This window comes from Mytilus galloprovincialis, chromosome 8, assembly GCF_965363235.1.
Source record: "Mytilus galloprovincialis chromosome 8, xbMytGall1.hap1.1, whole genome shotgun sequence".
Classification (NCBI taxonomy): domain Eukaryota; kingdom Metazoa; phylum Mollusca; class Bivalvia; order Mytilida; family Mytilidae; genus Mytilus; species Mytilus galloprovincialis.
The window spans coordinates 61,715,456-61,733,548 of NC_134845.1; the positions used below are offsets into that span (position 1 = coordinate 61,715,456).

Consider the following 18,093-nt stretch of genomic DNA (forward strand, 5'->3'; position numbering starts at 1 on the left):
GTAAACTATTGAACCCTGCTTTCAAAATTTTTTTTCATCACATTTACACAATGCTGTTGATAGTGCATTGAAATTGAACAAAAATTCCTGTAATCATTTATGATCTTTAAAAAGAAGATGTGGTGTAAAGCCAATGAGACAACTCTCCAAAAGAGACCAAATGACAGGAAAATTAACAACTATAGGTCATGGTTCTGCCTTCTACAATGAGCAAAGCTCATACTGCATGGTCAGCTATTATAGACCCCGAAATGTCAAATTGAAAACAATCCAAACAAGAAAACTGATGACCTAATTTATGGACCATAAAATAAGTAAAAAAAATATATGTAACCCAGCAACAAAGCAGCCACTGAATTACAGACTCCTGACTTGGGACAGACACACACATACAGAATGTAGCAGGTGGATCTAACATATTTTAGAATATCTGATGAAGGATGATATTTATGCCCCATTATGGGCATTATGTTTTCTGGTCTGTGGGTCCATTCGTTCGTCTGTTCGTTCGTTTGTCTGTCCCACTTCAGGTTAAAGTTTTGGTTAAAGTTTTTGGTGGAGGTAGTTTTTGATGAAGTTGCAGTCCAATCAACTTGAAAATTAGTACACATGTTCCCTATGACATGATGTTTCTAATTTTAATGCCAAATTAGAGTTTTTACCCCATTTTCACGTTCCACCGAACATAGAAAATGATAGTGCAGATGGGGCATCCATGTACTGGGGACACATTCTTGTTTTAGTATGTAATACATAAAAGATATTCTGTTAAGTACATGATATACTAGACAGTTCATTTTAACAACAAACTTCGCCTAGTTGACAATTGATTAAACAAAGAAAAACAAAAATAAACAGCACATGTTCATGGGAGCTTGACTTAGTACACACAATCTTCAAAGAAAAACATGGTATAACATTTTTATATTGCTGAGAATTCTTGACAAAATAAGTCGTAGACTAGAATAAGGGCTATTCCATTAAAATGTATGTGGGAGGTTAGGACTTTAAAAAAAATCTAAAATAAAAAAAAAATGCTGAACTCTGAGGAAAATTCAAAATGGAAAGATCCTACAACCAAGAGGCACTTTTTAGGTAATTTTACATAAAATGGTAATAGATGCATTCTGAAAAAAGACCCATGACCGTCACCCACATTCAATAATTAACTTTCCCATCCTACACTCTCACATACATTTTAATGGAATATCCCTAATTTTTCCAGTGTTAATTTTCTTCTCTCAACCAGAATAAGTACCTATTATCTTTTAAAAGGTTTTTGGATAATATATATTTTAAAGGAGGGAGGGAGGGGGGTCCAATTGTTATCAACAGGCAGTTTAAAGAAATAATTTTATATACATGTCATATATTTTTCACAGGCACAAGAAAAATATGATGGGAGTTCATCCTGTAAAATCCTAGAACCAACAGATATTGCCAATGCAGTATTATATGCAGTGACACAACCAGATTATGTAGGGGTAAATGAAATATTGGTGGAACCTAGAGAGGCCCCTGCTTGATACACAATCAAGTATTAACGGACAATTCGCATTATTCCAATTTTTGAAAACTCAGGAGAAGCATTGAATTCAAATATTTGATACAATCAACAATTAATCATGTTAAAGGACAGTTGTGCATTAATTTATTTCAATAATAGAAAACACGGGAAAAGCATTAGATTCAAAAGTTTTGTCAAGAAAGTAATTTCGAAATCGTCAAATTATTATATGGATATGACTAGAATATTTGAATGATTTTGAATTTTAACAATATGAGCTGCGTTAAAATAGAAAGTAATCTTATGCAAATAAATATAATACATCTGGGTTGAGTTCAATATTGTAGCAGCTACGTAGCTGCTATTTACATCTATTTAATAACTAGTCTATAGCTACACGTTCAACAGTCAAAATCTATGTAGCACTATGTAGCTGCTACGATATTGAACGCAGCCCTGTTAACTTTTATTGGGTTGAAAAAATCTATATGCAATGTCTGTTACTGTGGAGTTAATTGAGTTGATACACAAACCTTCCAAACAGACCTTAATTCAGCCTATTAGTTGATATTGGAATGTTCTAAAATCGATCAAAGTCCCATGCATGAACATGTTTATGTGCACTTGCATACAGTTCATTTCTATGTGATGCAGCGTATATGATCGTTATAGTTTGTATGTTGGAAATGTAAGGCATTAATTGCAATTTTAAGCTATGAAATAAAAAGGGCACCAATAACTTTTTCAAAGAATCTTCTGCTTTTATGCAAAATTATATTTAGTTTTTAAGAAAACAAAAATTTGGAATTATTTTAGCAGTATTTTGTGTTAAAACTTTGTGTTCAATAAATGCAATACAAAATATAATTATTTGAGAATTTTGAGACACACTTGTTCACAGATTCTGGATTGGCCAACCAACTTGTTTTTCACAGAAAAAGTTTTGTTGTTGTACTTGGCCCTCTCTTATGGAATTTTAGCAGTTAACAATTTACAACAGTTAACAATTCACAACTTCTATTATTGATAGTTTGTTTTAAAAGAAATGTAATCAATGAATATAACAGAAGTGAGCCTCCTTCGTTTACTATAGCTACTATGTAGCAAATACTTATGAATTAAATGACCTTGTTTATTATGCTAGTTATACCAAGTCTTTCAAACTTAATTATGGTTATGAAATAAAATGTTTGCACTATATTTTACTCTTGTTATATTGAAGGCCTTATTGTTCTGCTGTATGCATGCATTGTTACATGTTTTCATTATACCACTATGAGAAAAATTAATTTTTGAGAGCAATACAAATGCTCTGTTGGTCAAGATCAAGCTACCTTATGTTGTAGCAAAATTATGAGATGACCCCTTCATTGTCACCAGAGAATAATTTCATGTTTTTACCTTATTATTAAGAACTATTCTCTAAAGGCAGAAACAGATAAGCATAAAAAAGAGAAAAGAAGCTGCTAATCAAGATCTACACAATGATTATATCCTAGATACCAATGAATATTTTGTAAAAAGTCATTGTCCGTTAGTGACTAATTTTAGTGTGTTTTGCCTACTATATCAAAAACTATTATAGATATATAGAAATTGTAAACAATTAAAATCTTAGAAACGCCAAAGAAGCATAACAATCCATTCACCTCTAAAAGGGTTATTTGCCTTCAACAAAGAATTTTAGCTTAAATGTTCTTAAACATTAGCTTTTGTCATTATTTGGTGTCTGCTGTTGTCCTTCATAAGCTTTTTCAAAGAGCTATAAAACCAATTTCAACTAGACACATGTGATTGATAATTAGAGTAAATAGTATTAAGTGTGTTTTTTTCCAATATTTAAGCAAAAATGGCTGTCACAGCATAACAAAGAACATGTGTATAACTTGTACCTTTGATAACTATTTACACCACTGGGTCGATGCCACTGCTGGTGGACGTTTCGCCCCCGAGGGTATCACCATCCCAGTAGTCAACACTTTGGTGTTGACATAAATATCAATAATGTGGTCTTTTTTTTATAAATTCCCTGTTTCCAAAACCTTTAATTTTAAAAAAAAAACACTAAGGATTTTCTTATCCCAGGCATAGATTACCTAAGTAAGCCGTATTTGGCACAACTTTTTGGAATTTTGGATCGTCAATGCTCTTCAACTTTGTACTTGTTTGGCTTTATAAATATTTTGATATTAGCGTCACTGATGAGTCTTATGTAGACGAAACGCGTGTCTGGCGTACTAAATTATAATCCTGGTACCTTTAATAACTATTTACACCACCGGGTCGATTCCATTGCTGGTGGACGTTTCGTCCCCGAGGGTATCACCAGCCTAGTAGTCAACACTTCGGTGTTGACTTAAATATCAATAGTGTGGTCATTTTTATAAATTCCCTGTTTACAAAACTTTGTATTTTAAAAAAAACTAAGGATTTTCTCATCCCAGGCATAGATTACCTTAGCCGTATTTGGCACAACTTTTTGGAATTTTGGATCCTCAATGCTCTTCAACTTTGTACTTGTTTAGCTTTATAAATATTTTGATATTAGCGTCACTGATGAGTCTTATGTAGACGAAACGCGTGTCTGGCGTACTAAATTATAATCATGGTACCCTTGATAACTATTTATACCACTGGGTCGATGTCATTGCTGGTGGACGTTTCGTCCCCGAGGGTATCACCAGCCCAGTAGTCAACACTTCGGTGTTGACATGAAAATCAATAATGTGGTCATTTTTATAAATTTCCTGTTTACAAAAATTTGATTTTTTCAAAAAACTAAGGATTTTCTTATCCCAGGCATAGATTACCTTAGCCGAATTTGGCACAATTTTTTGGAATTTTGGATCCTCAATGCTCTTCAACTTTGTACTTGTTTGGCTTTATAAATATTTTGATATGAGCATCACTGACGAGTCTTATGTAGACGAAACTCGCGTCTGGTGTACTATATTATAATCCTGGTACCTTTGATAACTATTGTACTGATTGTTATATTTGTTTTGTTTTTTTTAACAAACCTGACCGCCACATCTAAAATTTAACACAAACTTAAAGTAAATGCAGTAATTGCATTATTCTGCAAAATTGTAATAGAAAGAAAAAAAAATTACTATGCAAACAATTCTCAAGATTTTATGATTTCATGCCATCTTTGTCTCTTCACTGATAAAACTTCATTAGATGAGAAGAATTTCTTAATTGTAATACAAAATTACAAAAATATCAATTTGACCGAAACCCTTGGATGGCCTACCTTTAGCGCTTCCAAGCTTTGATAACAACCCATAGAGGAGTGTTTTTTTAGGTGAATGTTTTGTGCCGAGGATATTAACATCCCAATGGATTTTGTCTGTTTTGATGTTCTTCATGGTCATAATTGATTTGGACTTCCAACTTTGAGCGCTACAAATGCAACTTATTTACTATAGTTCTTGTATATGTTTTGGAATATAATATAAAGTCTATTTTCAATGAACTAGTACACATGTTGGGGTGTGTTTTCTACTCATTTGTAGGGTTTTCATTCTCAATTTTACTAGTCTATGTAGACAAACCAGATTACCAACCTAGTATAATTGATGAATTCCAACTTATTTACTATAGTTCTTGTATATGTTTTGGAATATAATATAAAGTCTATTTTCAATGAACTAGTACACATGTTGGGGTGTGTTTTCTACTCATTTGTAGGGTTTTCATTCTCAATTTTACTAGTCTATGTAGACAAACCAGATTACCAACCTAGTATAATTGATGAATTCCAATTCAAAAAGACAGCAATCAGTCAATCAATCTATGATGGGTTTAAACTAAGTAAGTCAAGCTTTTGATTGTGTCAAATTTATGGATCTGCTTACCCTTCCGATGAAACTGAGATCACCTTCAGATTTGTGTACCATTATTTGTCTGTTTGTCTTTTTTATTTTTTTTTGCTGGGCGTTGTCAGTTTATTTTCGATTTATGAGTTTGACCGTCCCTGTGGTATCTTTTGTCTCCTCTTTTATGGACATCTTACTTTCTGAATTGACCTTTGAGTGCTCGGGTTTTTGTGTTTATACTATATTTAGACAAAAAACCGAAAGACACGTTTTGATCAAAAAAGATAAACATCTGTCGATGAAGTCACATCCTATGTACTTAAGCCCAAATGTTTCCTTGTGAATTAATGCAGGACCAGATTAACTGCTACTTTGTACATATATATTGATCTTTACAGTGCGTCAAATTTAATTGTTGAAATATTACTACGATAATTTGTATATACATTTTCAATTGAACCTACAACATTTGTAAAATATTTTGTGAGACGTAATTAATAGTTCGCGTAGTTTTTACAAGTTTTATTTTTGTTTATGTAAGTATACATGGTATATTTCTTATAATAGTTGTATGGTATCTTTTTCTAATATAAGTTCATTTCACATAATAATTGTATGGTATGTTTTCTTAATGTAAGTTCATTTACATAATAATTGTATGGTATGTTTTCTTAATGTAAGTATATTTCACAAAATATTTGTATGGTATGTTTTTTTAATGAAAGTATAATTCACATAATAATTGAATGGTTTGTTATTCTAATGGAAGTATATTTCACATTTTAATTGTTTGGTTTGTTTCGTGTTTTGTAAATGTGAGTATATTCATAATTTCCATTCTGGTATCTACGATGAGTTTATTCATATAATAATTGCATGGTTTGAAAATAGTTGTCATGTAATTATCAAATGGCAAACTTATATCTGGTAATGATAAATTAACATTACTAACATTGAACCAACCAAAGAATAGGGTAAACTGGCGAAAAAAGTATAAATCTTGAGTCGAGAGTTGGTAATATAAAAACAGTCGATTTATATATTTATTCCCATGTGGTTTACACTTTTATCTAGTTTAATTTGCTTTGAAATAATTTTAATTACTCCATTACATCTTGATTTCACAGATCCATGTCCGATGTCTGATACGTTAATAATTAAGTCGGTTACAAGTACTAAATTGCTATAGAATAGTATATGAATAGTCAAAATAAGAACAGACATACAATACATGTGGAAAGGGTGTAAAAAATCATCAATTTGCTCCCCTTGTTTCAAATCTCATTTTAAACATTCTACTATATTCTTAACAAGGACAGTTTACAGTATAAGCTGTCCTTGCTGAAAACAATTGTGATTCATACACGAATGACATTGATCAATTCTCTATATGTACATTTCGAAACAAAAATACTGGGTTCTTAATTTTTTAATTGACCTTCATTTGTTTTTGCTTTTAGGCCATGGAGTCTGTTGCTAAGTTCCTAAATGCCGCCATAGTTTTACCATTCACAGCTGGAGACGCATCTGAAAACCAAATAAACAATTTTAATATTCGACCCCACGATGGTAGTATCAGCGGAATGATTCTTATTTCAAGCGTCTTGGTGATTGTTTTTCTTGCTATGTTTGGAATAAGATTGGTGGATTCAAAAGTAAACAAGACTATACCATATTTGACATTACGTTCCTATCTGTGTGTCACAATTTTCCTAGCTATAGTTGTGTTTATTGCTCATTTCATCATTTATCGAGTGAATCGTGTAAAACATAGAAATTTAGCTTTAACGTGCTTAAATAGAGTTGATGCTGTTGCTCAATTGAAACTTGTATTTTTATGGATTTTTACGTTCGGAGGTATTTTGTATGCTTCGGTAAAAGTGATCAGAGTTCCATGTAAAGCAAATACACTAAAGGACTATAGGAATATCGGGTGTATCGACAACAACTTCACATACTACAAAGACTACGAAGAGGCAAGCATAACTTTTCATTGCCTTCAAATTTCATTTTATTTCATCCAGTCTTGTTTTATACATTTCTTCATTCGTTTCAGCTTCAGGAGTTCATGGAAGATTTATTACAGCTTTTTATTTATAGTTCTCGCTAACATATCTCAATGGGCGCATTATTTTGCGGAAATATACAAGGACTCAAACACGAAAAGTTATAAACTATTTTGTCCAATGAGTAATTATTCAATTGCTAACTGCTACTGGGAAATTGTTTTGAAAGAAATAGAACCATACTTAAGGCCAGTTGAAATGGAATATTTCCTGTTATCAATGGTTCTGATTGCTGAACTTTGGCCATCTAAGAAAAGTTACTCAAATGCAATTAATTTGCTTGAAGAAGATATTGCAAATGAATACACACCACTGGAATCACCCACACCTGGATTACGAAAAGAGCATAATGTGTGTTTGTCAAGTCGTGTACGGACTTGTATATTCGTTACTTTCGTAGTTATATTTTTCCTGCCTTGTTATATCTTCAGTTACTTAGCATTAGAAGAACGCGAGAAGAAGGCGGAATCCGTCAATGTAACAATGAAAACTGTCCATTTATTTTATGATATATTTATATCATTGATTGAGAAAATGCTATTGGTTACAAGCTTTTATATCATTTCTCAATGGTCATATTTTAGACCAATGAAACGAAAAGAAGGTTTTCATTTTCATCATAAGATGATAATTGCAAGTTTTCTAGGTTCCATTGGATATTTATCATTAGTTATTCTATCGTGCATGCATGAAGGAAACGAAAATATGTTAATCTCCCAGAAATTTCTAACAATGATAAAACTCTACTTTCAAGTTGTTTGTATTCTTCAAATGCATAATTATGAAAAATGTCACCGAGGCGTTGGCGAATACATTTATCTTGCGCTATCGATTCTTAATCTTTGTTCTTGGATTGATGGCAGTATTTTTGGAGGTATATCTATATATGATGAAGAAATGTTAAAAGAGGTATATGATATCACCACTCAGAGACTCATAATTAACGTTTTATTTCCCTTTTTAATATTCTTTAGATTTAAATCCTTCATCTTATTTTATGGGATTTATCGCCAAACCTCAGTTAATGATACTATTTTAAAAAACACTGATCATTTACGATTCGATGAGCTGTAAATTGTCTACATGCAATCCATTTTATAAAGAATCGTTTTCCTATGTGAGGGTCTTGACGAGGAATAAATAATAAAAGGTAATAGGCAGAAGAAGCAGAAAAAAGAAAAATCACAAACATACTATTAAACTCTGAGGAAATTCAAACGAAACGTCCTAAATCAAAGGGCAAAATTAAAAGCTCTACCACATCAAACGAATGAATAACATACAGGAAAAAATATATTTAAAAAAATAGAGAAAAATAGGGGAAAATAATAAATAATAAATATTAATTGGGTGCTGAAATATATGAAAATTATATGCAGGACTGTCCTCCCCCCTCATCCAGACCCTCTTATGTGAATGATAACTGATTTAAATTCAGACGTAACTGGAAATTAATTAACAGTTATCAATTTTATTATGTATTCCCATGAAATGTAACCATTTGCTAAATGTGTTGTCAGATCGTTATCTATTGTTTTAAATGTTTAGTTTTGTCAGATAAGTTATTGTAATTATTATTAATAGATGATGAATCATACATTTTTATTTTTTTCATAAGTATCATTTTGTTGAGGAATAGTAATTTTGAGGAATATTAGTTGACTGTTGGTTGATAAAAGTTCAGTGGCAAATATTTCGTGCATATCTGGACGAGAACAATACAACACTGAATACAATAGGTAATTCTTGTAACAAATGTCATCGGGGACGAACTTTGAGGCACAACACTAATCGAATATGTCGAAAATAGTGTTAACTATTGAAAATTAAAGATTATCGTTGATCATCTCAACGAGATTGATTTCTCACTTGAGCCTGTACGGCGAAAGCGAGAAAAGCAATCGAGTTGAGATGACCAATGATAATCTGTTTGTCGCTATTTTATCTATGACGACGTTGTCAATTTCATGTCAATTTCATTAGCACCGCCACGTGCCCCCTTAGATTCTAGCGATAATTTTCAATCTCAAGCGAGTAGCATGATATGAAAAATTATCACAAAAAAGATCAAAGGAAAAATGGGTCTTGTAGATATGATTTGAAACAATATTTTCCCCCATCATTTCGCGCTAATGTTATTGTGATCATGTTTATATATAATATGAAATTAAAGTACAGCTGTATGCGTTTCCTGACCATAGTCTTACATTCCTTAGTTATTACTCTCACTATAACTAAATTGCGAAATAGGTCTTCAGTCTGTAAAGAAAAGATATTTGGCGGTTGTACACACTACGATACGTTTTTAAACGCAAACAAAAAACATAATTGCAGGATCAGTAATAGTGCTAAATGTAGTGAGAAGTACGAATGAGCTTATGGCTTACCCAGAACTTGTTGATAAATATTCCGTATCAACTTCACAAATAATACAAGATGGTCTTGAAGTATAGATTTTGCGTACTGACGTTTGTTATCATCTTAATTACGTATTATAGTATTCTTTTATATGTCTTTTTTAGATATTCATTAGAAGTGACTCTGTGGTTACGTAAAACCACATACTTTGAACGGCAAAATTATTTCATTTATTGATATTACTTTTACTTAAGGATCTTGACATAATATGAATGACTAAACTATTTTATTCAATAAGACTACTTTTTCTGTTGAGTCTGTTTTTTATGATATACATTTGATGTGAAACTGTACTTATGTATCCCGTCATACTTTGAACCACACCATTATTTTATTTATTATTTTTACTGTTAAATCTGGTTTTTGTTATATCTGCTTTACGTGAGTCTGCATTTATGTATGCCGTCATACGACAAAATTATTTTTATGTCTACCTGTGTGAATTTCAAACGCGCAATTTTACACCAGTAATGAAAACCTTCTATCATTTATGGGTAGACTTTACATAGATAAATTCAGCCGTATTTGACGTGAAACTGTACTTATGTGTCCCGTCATACTTTGAACCACACCATTATTTTATTTATTATTTTTACTGTAAGTCTGTTTTTTGTTATATCTACTTTACGTGAGTCTGCATGTCTGCATTTATGTATGCCGTCATACGACAAAATTATTTTTATGTCTACCTGTGCGAATTTCAAACGCGCAATTTTACACCAGTAATGAAAACCTTCTTTCATTGATGGGTAGACTTTGCATAGATAAATTCAGCCGTATAAGAAAAGCAAAATGAGAATGTTAAATTTGATGTATGCCTTTTTGTGCTACTTTGTTACATTTGTTGTTTATGTAGTGATATTAAGATGATAACACAATATTGACTGTTGTACCCCTATTTTTGACATTTTTACTCTTTGAGTATGTTTGTTTTGTTCATGCACCGTTGACAATGTAATGGAATTTGATGCGACTGTCATACAAGTGAGAGGTTTAGCTAGCTATAAAACCAGGTTCAATCCACCATTTTCTACATTAGAAAATGCCTGTACCAAGTCAGGAATATGACAGTTGTTATCCATTCGTTTGATGTGTTTGGACTTTTGATTTTGCTTTTTGATTTTTGATTTTCCTTTTTGAATTTTCCTCGGAGTTCAGTATTTTTGTGTTTTTACTTTTTATGTCATCAACACGTTTGTCAAAATAATCTGTAAACATGCCTTTATGGTCGATTGATTGATAGTAAGTGTTCAAACGCTATTTTCAGGACTATTTGCTGGTAATTTTATCGAGGAAGACGGAGTGCCTAGAGAAAACAACCGACTTTCTGAAAGAAAACTGATAATCATAGTTAATAAAGATTTGAATCGAATGCACCTGCAACGTACAAGTTTCGAACTCGCAATCTCTGTACGGCTATAAAACATAATAACAAACACATTTTCACTGCAACAATGATTAACTACACTGAGTAAATAGCAGCTTTGATTATTGCAAATAATTAAAACAATTTGAGGAACCCATATATACTGTGAAGCTAACAAAGTAAAGCCAAAGTGTTATATAAATCCAATTATTGAATATAATGGTGGCACACCGATGTTCATTTTATTTCATAAGTCCATAAACACATTAAAAGGGAGTTACAAATTTAGAAATCGTAGCTCTAAAAGGGGGTATTTAGGCAAGGTGTGGCTACATGCATATATGATTAACATCTCCTTCTATACATAAACTAACCATCGACTGAACCCAAGCGACAGTTTGTAGTTAGTGTAAAAATAGGTATTGATTATTTGGTGTTGAACGCATCTTTTAGCAATACTGTTTACCTTTGGTAGAGGAAACCAGATTACTCGGAGAGAACCATAGATATTTGGTAGAATAACTGACAATCCTAGTCAATAATGATTGGATTGATACGAGCGAATCTGTGACGTGTGAGATTCGGACTCACTATTGCAGTGTTGACAAGCTAGTGATTTGGTAGCTCAGCAACTAAGACTACTTCACTACTGAAGCCTATAAATGAAAAGGAACAGGAAATAATGAGCATTGACATCATAAAACATGGTTGGTATATGATGACCGAATTAAAAAGTCAATAGTAAAATGAATTGAAAAGTAAAGAAACGATCAATTAATTAAAAAAAAACATTCAAAAAGATATAACGCGCTTACCAATTACATGTAATGTGGACAAGATACATGAACACCAAATAAACTTGTACTTTATAAATGGTCATCGGATGATAATGATACATATGAATATGCAAAAATAAATAAACTTCGCCACAATGTAATGTCATAAGATACTGGAATTAACAGTTTTTGTCTGAATTTGCCAAACATTTTGAAACGAATGAATAAGATCTTACTCTGTCTCAACATTTGCTTATCGTTGATTTTGAATTCTTCCCTACAAATTCTTAACATTTACAATTTTTCTCAACAGATTATTAACATTCTGTATGTGTTTTAACAGGCTATAATTATTGTGATTTGTCTCAACATATTCTCAACATTCGAAACTAATAACTGTTTTTTTGAAGACTTGCATTTTTGTTTCATTTGAAGAAAAACAAAAACACCCTAATATTTGTTTTAATGACAAAACTCAACTCTGTAATACTTTCCATCTTTCTATTATTAGAAACAACGTTTTATCAAATCAAAATCAAAGGATGAATTCTCTTGAGAAAGTTAAGTCATCTACACTCTCTTATAAATATTTCCTTGTATATCATATACAGGAAACGATTGAGTGTAAGCAGATATCTAATTAATGTGTCTCATGTAGTGGGTGATACTATTGCAAAATCTCGTTAGGACTTTTTCATTAGCTGTTTATGAATTGAACTACGAACATTAGTGAAGCATTTTAAGGGAACTATTTCTTGTAGTGGCGTATTTGATACATATTAATTTCGTTTGAAAATGTAAGTATGTCTCTCTTTATATATGTAAATTCGTATAAACAGATACAAGAAAATGTGGTTAATGCCAATGCAACAACTCTCCATCTAAGTCAAAATTTGTAAAAGAAAAACCATTATAGGCTAACGTACGGTCTTCGACATGAAACCTTGGGTCACACCTAACACCAAGCTATAAAGCCCCCCCTCCCCCCAAAATAAATAAATAAACAAATAAATAAATAAATACATAAATAAAAAAAAAGAAATACTAGTGAGAAAACATTTAAACCAGAAACCATCGTTAGCATGGTTTAACATTTATCAACATATAAAAATTACAAGTCAGGATTTTGTCTTAGGTTTACACAAAACAGATATGTTATTTATACGAATGATATAATATGATTTTGCAGATTTTAATTTTAATCAGTTTTTGTAGTTGGATTGCTGTTTTTTTTTAATTTATTTACGTAGCTATTTGAATTTTAGCAATGGAGCACGTAGCAAAGTTTTTAAATGCCGTCATTGTTCTACCATTCACAGCTGGAGATGCTACTGAAAACCAACACACAAGTTCTTATATACGACCGTACGATGGTAGTATCAGCGGAATAATTATTCTTTCAAGCGTCTTGGTGATAGCATTTCTTGCAATGTTTGGAATACGATTAGTGGATTCAGACTTTTACAAGACCAAACCATATTTAACAATGCATTCATATCTTTATGTCACACTCATCCTATCTTTAGTTGTTTTTATAGCGCATTTCATCATACACCGAGTTAATCGCGCAGAACGTTCAAGAAAATCTGACGCAATAGCCAAATTGAAACTTGGATTTTTATGGATTTATACAATTGGAAGTATTTTGTATGCCTTGGCAAAGATAATCAGAATTCCATGCAAAGAGAAAATAGTCAATCAATATAGAAGCGTTGGGTGTATAAACAAAAACCTAACTTACTACAATGGATATGAAGAGGCTTACATCAGTTATCATTGCACTCAAATTTTGTTTTATTTTCTCCAGTCTTCTTTTATTCATTTCTTCATACGTTGCTGCTTTAGAAATTCATGGAAATTCTATTATAGCCTTGTCTTGATAGTTCTGGCAAATATGTCACAATGGGCGCATTATTTTTCTGGTGTATACAAAGACAAAGATAAAAGAATCTATAACTTAAACTGTTCTATTAGTAATATTTCAATCAACAGCTGCTACGGTGAAACAGTGTTGATAAAGATAGAGCCATACCTAATACCAGTTGAAATGGAGTATTTCCTTTTATCGATGATTTTTATTGCTGAACTTTGGCCATCAAATACCAGTTACACACAAGTAGTGAATATTATTGAAACAGATCGCGCAAATGAATATACGCCTTTTAAATCGTTCACAAATAAATTAACAAGAGTGGCTGTGTGTAGGTCAAATAGTATGTGGACCACTCTGTGCGTTAGTTGTGTAGTTATATTATGTCTTCCTAGTTATATTTTTGGATACCTGGCATCAGCAGAGGGCGAGCAGGAGGCCCAATCCGCCAATGTCAAAATAAAAACTGCAGATATACTATATGATATATTTTTATCATTGATCAAGACAACTTTTTTGATGATAAGTTTTTATATGATTTCACAATCGTCATATTTTAGGCCCCTTAAACGAAAGGAAGGTTTCCATTTTCATCATAAGATGATAAGTGCTAGTTTTCTAGGTTCCGTTGGATATTTATCATTACTTATTTTTGCAAGCATATATGGTGAAAAAGCAAATTTGTTAATCGCTCAAAAAATTCTCACAATAATAGAACTGTACTTTCAATTAATTTGTATTCTCCAATTACACAACTATGAAAAATATCAACGAGGCGTTGGGGAGTATATTTATCTTGCACTATCAATATTCAATCTTTGCGACTGGATTAATGACAGCTTTTTTGGAGCTGTTTCTGCATATGACAAGGAAGTTTTACAATACGTATATGAATTAACAACTCAGAGACTCATTACTAATTTTTTGTTTCCCTTTTTAATCTTCTTTAGATTTGAATCATTCGTCATTATTTATGGTATTTTTCGTCAAACCTCGTCTGATAACATTGATATAAAGAATACGGAACATTTTCTTTTTGATGAGATTTGAATGTATACATGTACTAGTATATAGTATACATGTACTAGTATATAGTATACATGTACTAGTATATAGTATACATGTACTAGAATATAGTATACATGTACTAGTATATAGTATACATGGTGTATATACATGTACTAGTATATAGTATACATGGTGTATATACATGTACTAGTATATAGTATACATGTACTAGTATATAGTATACATGTACTAGTATATAGTATACATGTACTAGTATATAGTATACATGTACTAGTATATAGTATACATGTTGTATAAACATGAGTGTGATGTTATCATGTAAATGATGAATGCTTACTTATTTAAAAGTAAATGGGAATGAACTCCCAACCGTTTTAGTGTAAACTAACATGTAATTTTAGAAAGTCAGACCTAAGTATTTACATATATTATGTTTTGTTTTGTCATATTGATAATTATTTTAATAAATGTTGTAATATAACTTTTATCTTTTTATCTTTCTATATATAGAAATATCCTGTCATTATTTTTGTCATCAGAAATACAGGAAAACATAGGTCACGATAAAACACTTTTATTTTAAGTATGTTACTAAAAATAAAATACAATGCAATTGTTAAGATCTTTTGAGTCACATCTTATGCACTTAAAATTCCTATTTGAAAGTTTCCTTACATTAGATTACCACAAAAAGACTAGCGAGGATCTGTAAAGGTTTTTTTTAATGTTTTAAGCTAAAGTTTTTCTTTCTTTTTTTCTGTCCATTATGTTGTATTCTTTATTTTGCGAATATGATATCCGATTATTCTTTTGCCGATTATGTTTCATGCTGTAAACCCGAAACATACATCAAATGACATGTTTCCTTAAAGCTTGATTTATAAATTTGAATGATTGTTTGAAAGTTTAATCAAGTTATCTGTGTTACATTTCCCTGATCGAATTCTGTTTTCTATTGAATATAAAAAAGGAGTTATGTAATGATAGCTATCAATAAACACTAAATGACTAAGATGAACAAAAGAAGAGGACACCGTAAGACTATGAGTTTGACTGTTCCTCTGGTATCGTTCGCACCTCATTTTTAACAATCATTCGAAGCAATACCGTAGAGTAAACTATGAAATCTCCAACGATAAAAAGATATGCGAAATAATTGTATGATTTATACAACAAGAGACGACAAAACACTACCATTGGAAACAGCCACAGTGGTAATCACTGGATTACAATCTATTTTGGCCATCGGCAGCACATAGGTATCATGATGTTGTGAAATGGTCGCAAATACCCGTTTACTATTTTCGCTAACGCGTTGCCAGTAAACTTAATTTGCGACCATCAAATCCCCAATTGATGCCGTCGGAGCTTAAAATACAGTTATCTCCTAATTGCAATGATTATTCTCTTCAATCGTTCAGTAAAAAGCTGATTCTGAATACGAAAAATATAGAAATAAGAAATGTAGTAATACCAGCATTTGAAATCCTATTGAAAAAACAAGAGATTGTACGTATACTCTTGGCAAATTATTTTTTCAGTTAGGCTGAATAACTATGACCTTTTAAAATGTCTCAATAGAAAGTAAGATTATATATTAAGACATACAATTACGGAAAAAAGACATGTTCAATTATCGTGGGAACAATTAACGAACTTTCAACGGTATCTATTGGCATTGCACAAGGTTCTGTCAATTCAATAGACTGAAAACATCCAAGCTGACACCTTTTGTCGTTTAGTTAGTTATCGTTAAAGCAGAAACATAAAATACTTATGCATAAAAATATTGTATAATTCTGTGTGCATTGTTTGATATGTTTTTGAAAAGTTTAACCAGAAAATATTTACAAACCATAATTAGGCTGTTTGGCAGCTGCTTTTAACAAACCATTAACAGCCTTACTGATGTCTGTTAATATGGATTTTATCGCAGAAATGTTGTCACTGTTATATATAAATAAAGGCAACAGTAGTATACCGCTGTTCAAAACTCATAAATCCATGGACAAAAAACTAAATCGGGGTAACAAACTAAAACCGAGGGAAACGCATTAAATATAAAAGGAGAACACCGACACAACACTAAAATGTAACACACACAGAAACGGACCAAACATCAGACAAAATCCCACGAGAATAACAAATATAACATCAAAACCAAATACATGAATTTGGGATAGACAAGTACCGTGACACGTCTTATCGCAATAAAAATTACACTCAAAAATAAGAGAAAACAAACGACGCAACGTTAAAATGTAACACACACAGAAACGAACAATAATATAACAATGGCCATATTCCTGACTTGGTACAGGACATTTTTAAAGGAAAAAATGGTGGGTTGAACCTGGTTTTGTGGCATGCCAAACCTCGCACTTTAATGGCTATGTTAAATATAACATTGAAATGACAACATAATATTACAGGACTACAATACAAATAAATAGGAGAACGTATTAGACAAAGAAACACATGATTAATGGATAACAAAAAAAATCAGGTTTAAAATTCAATACGCCAAAAACGCGCCTCGTTCACAAAAGACTCACCAGTGACGCCCAGATATAAAAGATCGAAAGTGAAAAAAAGTACAAAGTTGTACAGCACTGAAGATCAAAAGTTGAAAAAGGTTGTGTCAAATACGGCTATGTTTTTATGCTTGGGATAAGAACATCCTTATTATTTAGAACAATTAATGCTATTGCAAACAGTAAATTTTATCAAATGAATATAACAGATATACTGAAGTATTAACTCATTACAGAAAACAAACACGAATACATAATGCAAAGACCCACACAGAATAGACACACCTGACTCAGTCCAGGCCTCAACGCAGTAAATCATAACGACGTCACATACAATGGTGAAAAGGCATAACAACTACGTAACATTTGAATTTATGAAATCTCTGAAACAGCAGAAAAATGACGTCACATATGAAAAACTATATCTCAAAAGTAAGATAGAATTAGGATTGACTAAAGATTATAATAGAACTAAATACTGACATTGAATTTAAACACGATGCATATTGCTATACTTATTAATAGCAATTAACTACAGCATATATATGTCCAGTTTGTTATGAATCCAACTCCAAACGTAGACCATCGCACAGACTACGTTGACCAAAATCAAATTTAATAAATGAAGGCGGTGATTATTTTTTCTTTCCATAACGCATAAATATAATAGAAAAGACGTCAATACATTTGACAAAATCCGATAAGA

At 31.6% G+C, this 18,093-nt stretch overlaps 1 protein-coding gene and 2 long non-coding RNA genes across 3 annotated transcripts in view; 2 read left to right on the forward strand and 1 right to left on the reverse strand.

Moving 5' to 3' along the window:
* Positions 1-2,707, forward strand: part of LOC143042341 (uncharacterized) — a 69,023-nt gene extending 66,316 nt beyond the window's left edge. Inside the window, exon 26 of the mRNA XM_076214620.1 lies at positions 1,383-2,707. Within this exon, the coding sequence (XP_076070735.1) occupies positions 1,383-1,526 (144 nt within the window). The 3' untranslated portion in view covers positions 1,527-2,707. The remainder of the gene's footprint in view (positions 1-1,382) is intronic.
* A 2,758-nt stretch (positions 2,708-5,465) lies between these two features.
* Positions 5,466-8,991, forward strand: LOC143042342 (uncharacterized). The gene is made up of 2 exons (XR_012967950.1): positions 5,466-5,864; positions 6,789-8,991. It is a non-coding gene; the product is annotated as an uncharacterized LOC143042342 (long non-coding RNA).
* LOC143042343 (uncharacterized) lies at positions 6,742-16,807 on the reverse strand. Its single transcript, XR_012967951.1, has 2 exons — positions 16,709-16,807; positions 6,742-6,855 (listed from the first exon to the last, which is right to left on the reverse strand). It is a non-coding gene; the product is annotated as an uncharacterized LOC143042343 (long non-coding RNA).
* Positions 16,808-18,093: the final 1,286 nt, after the last annotated feature.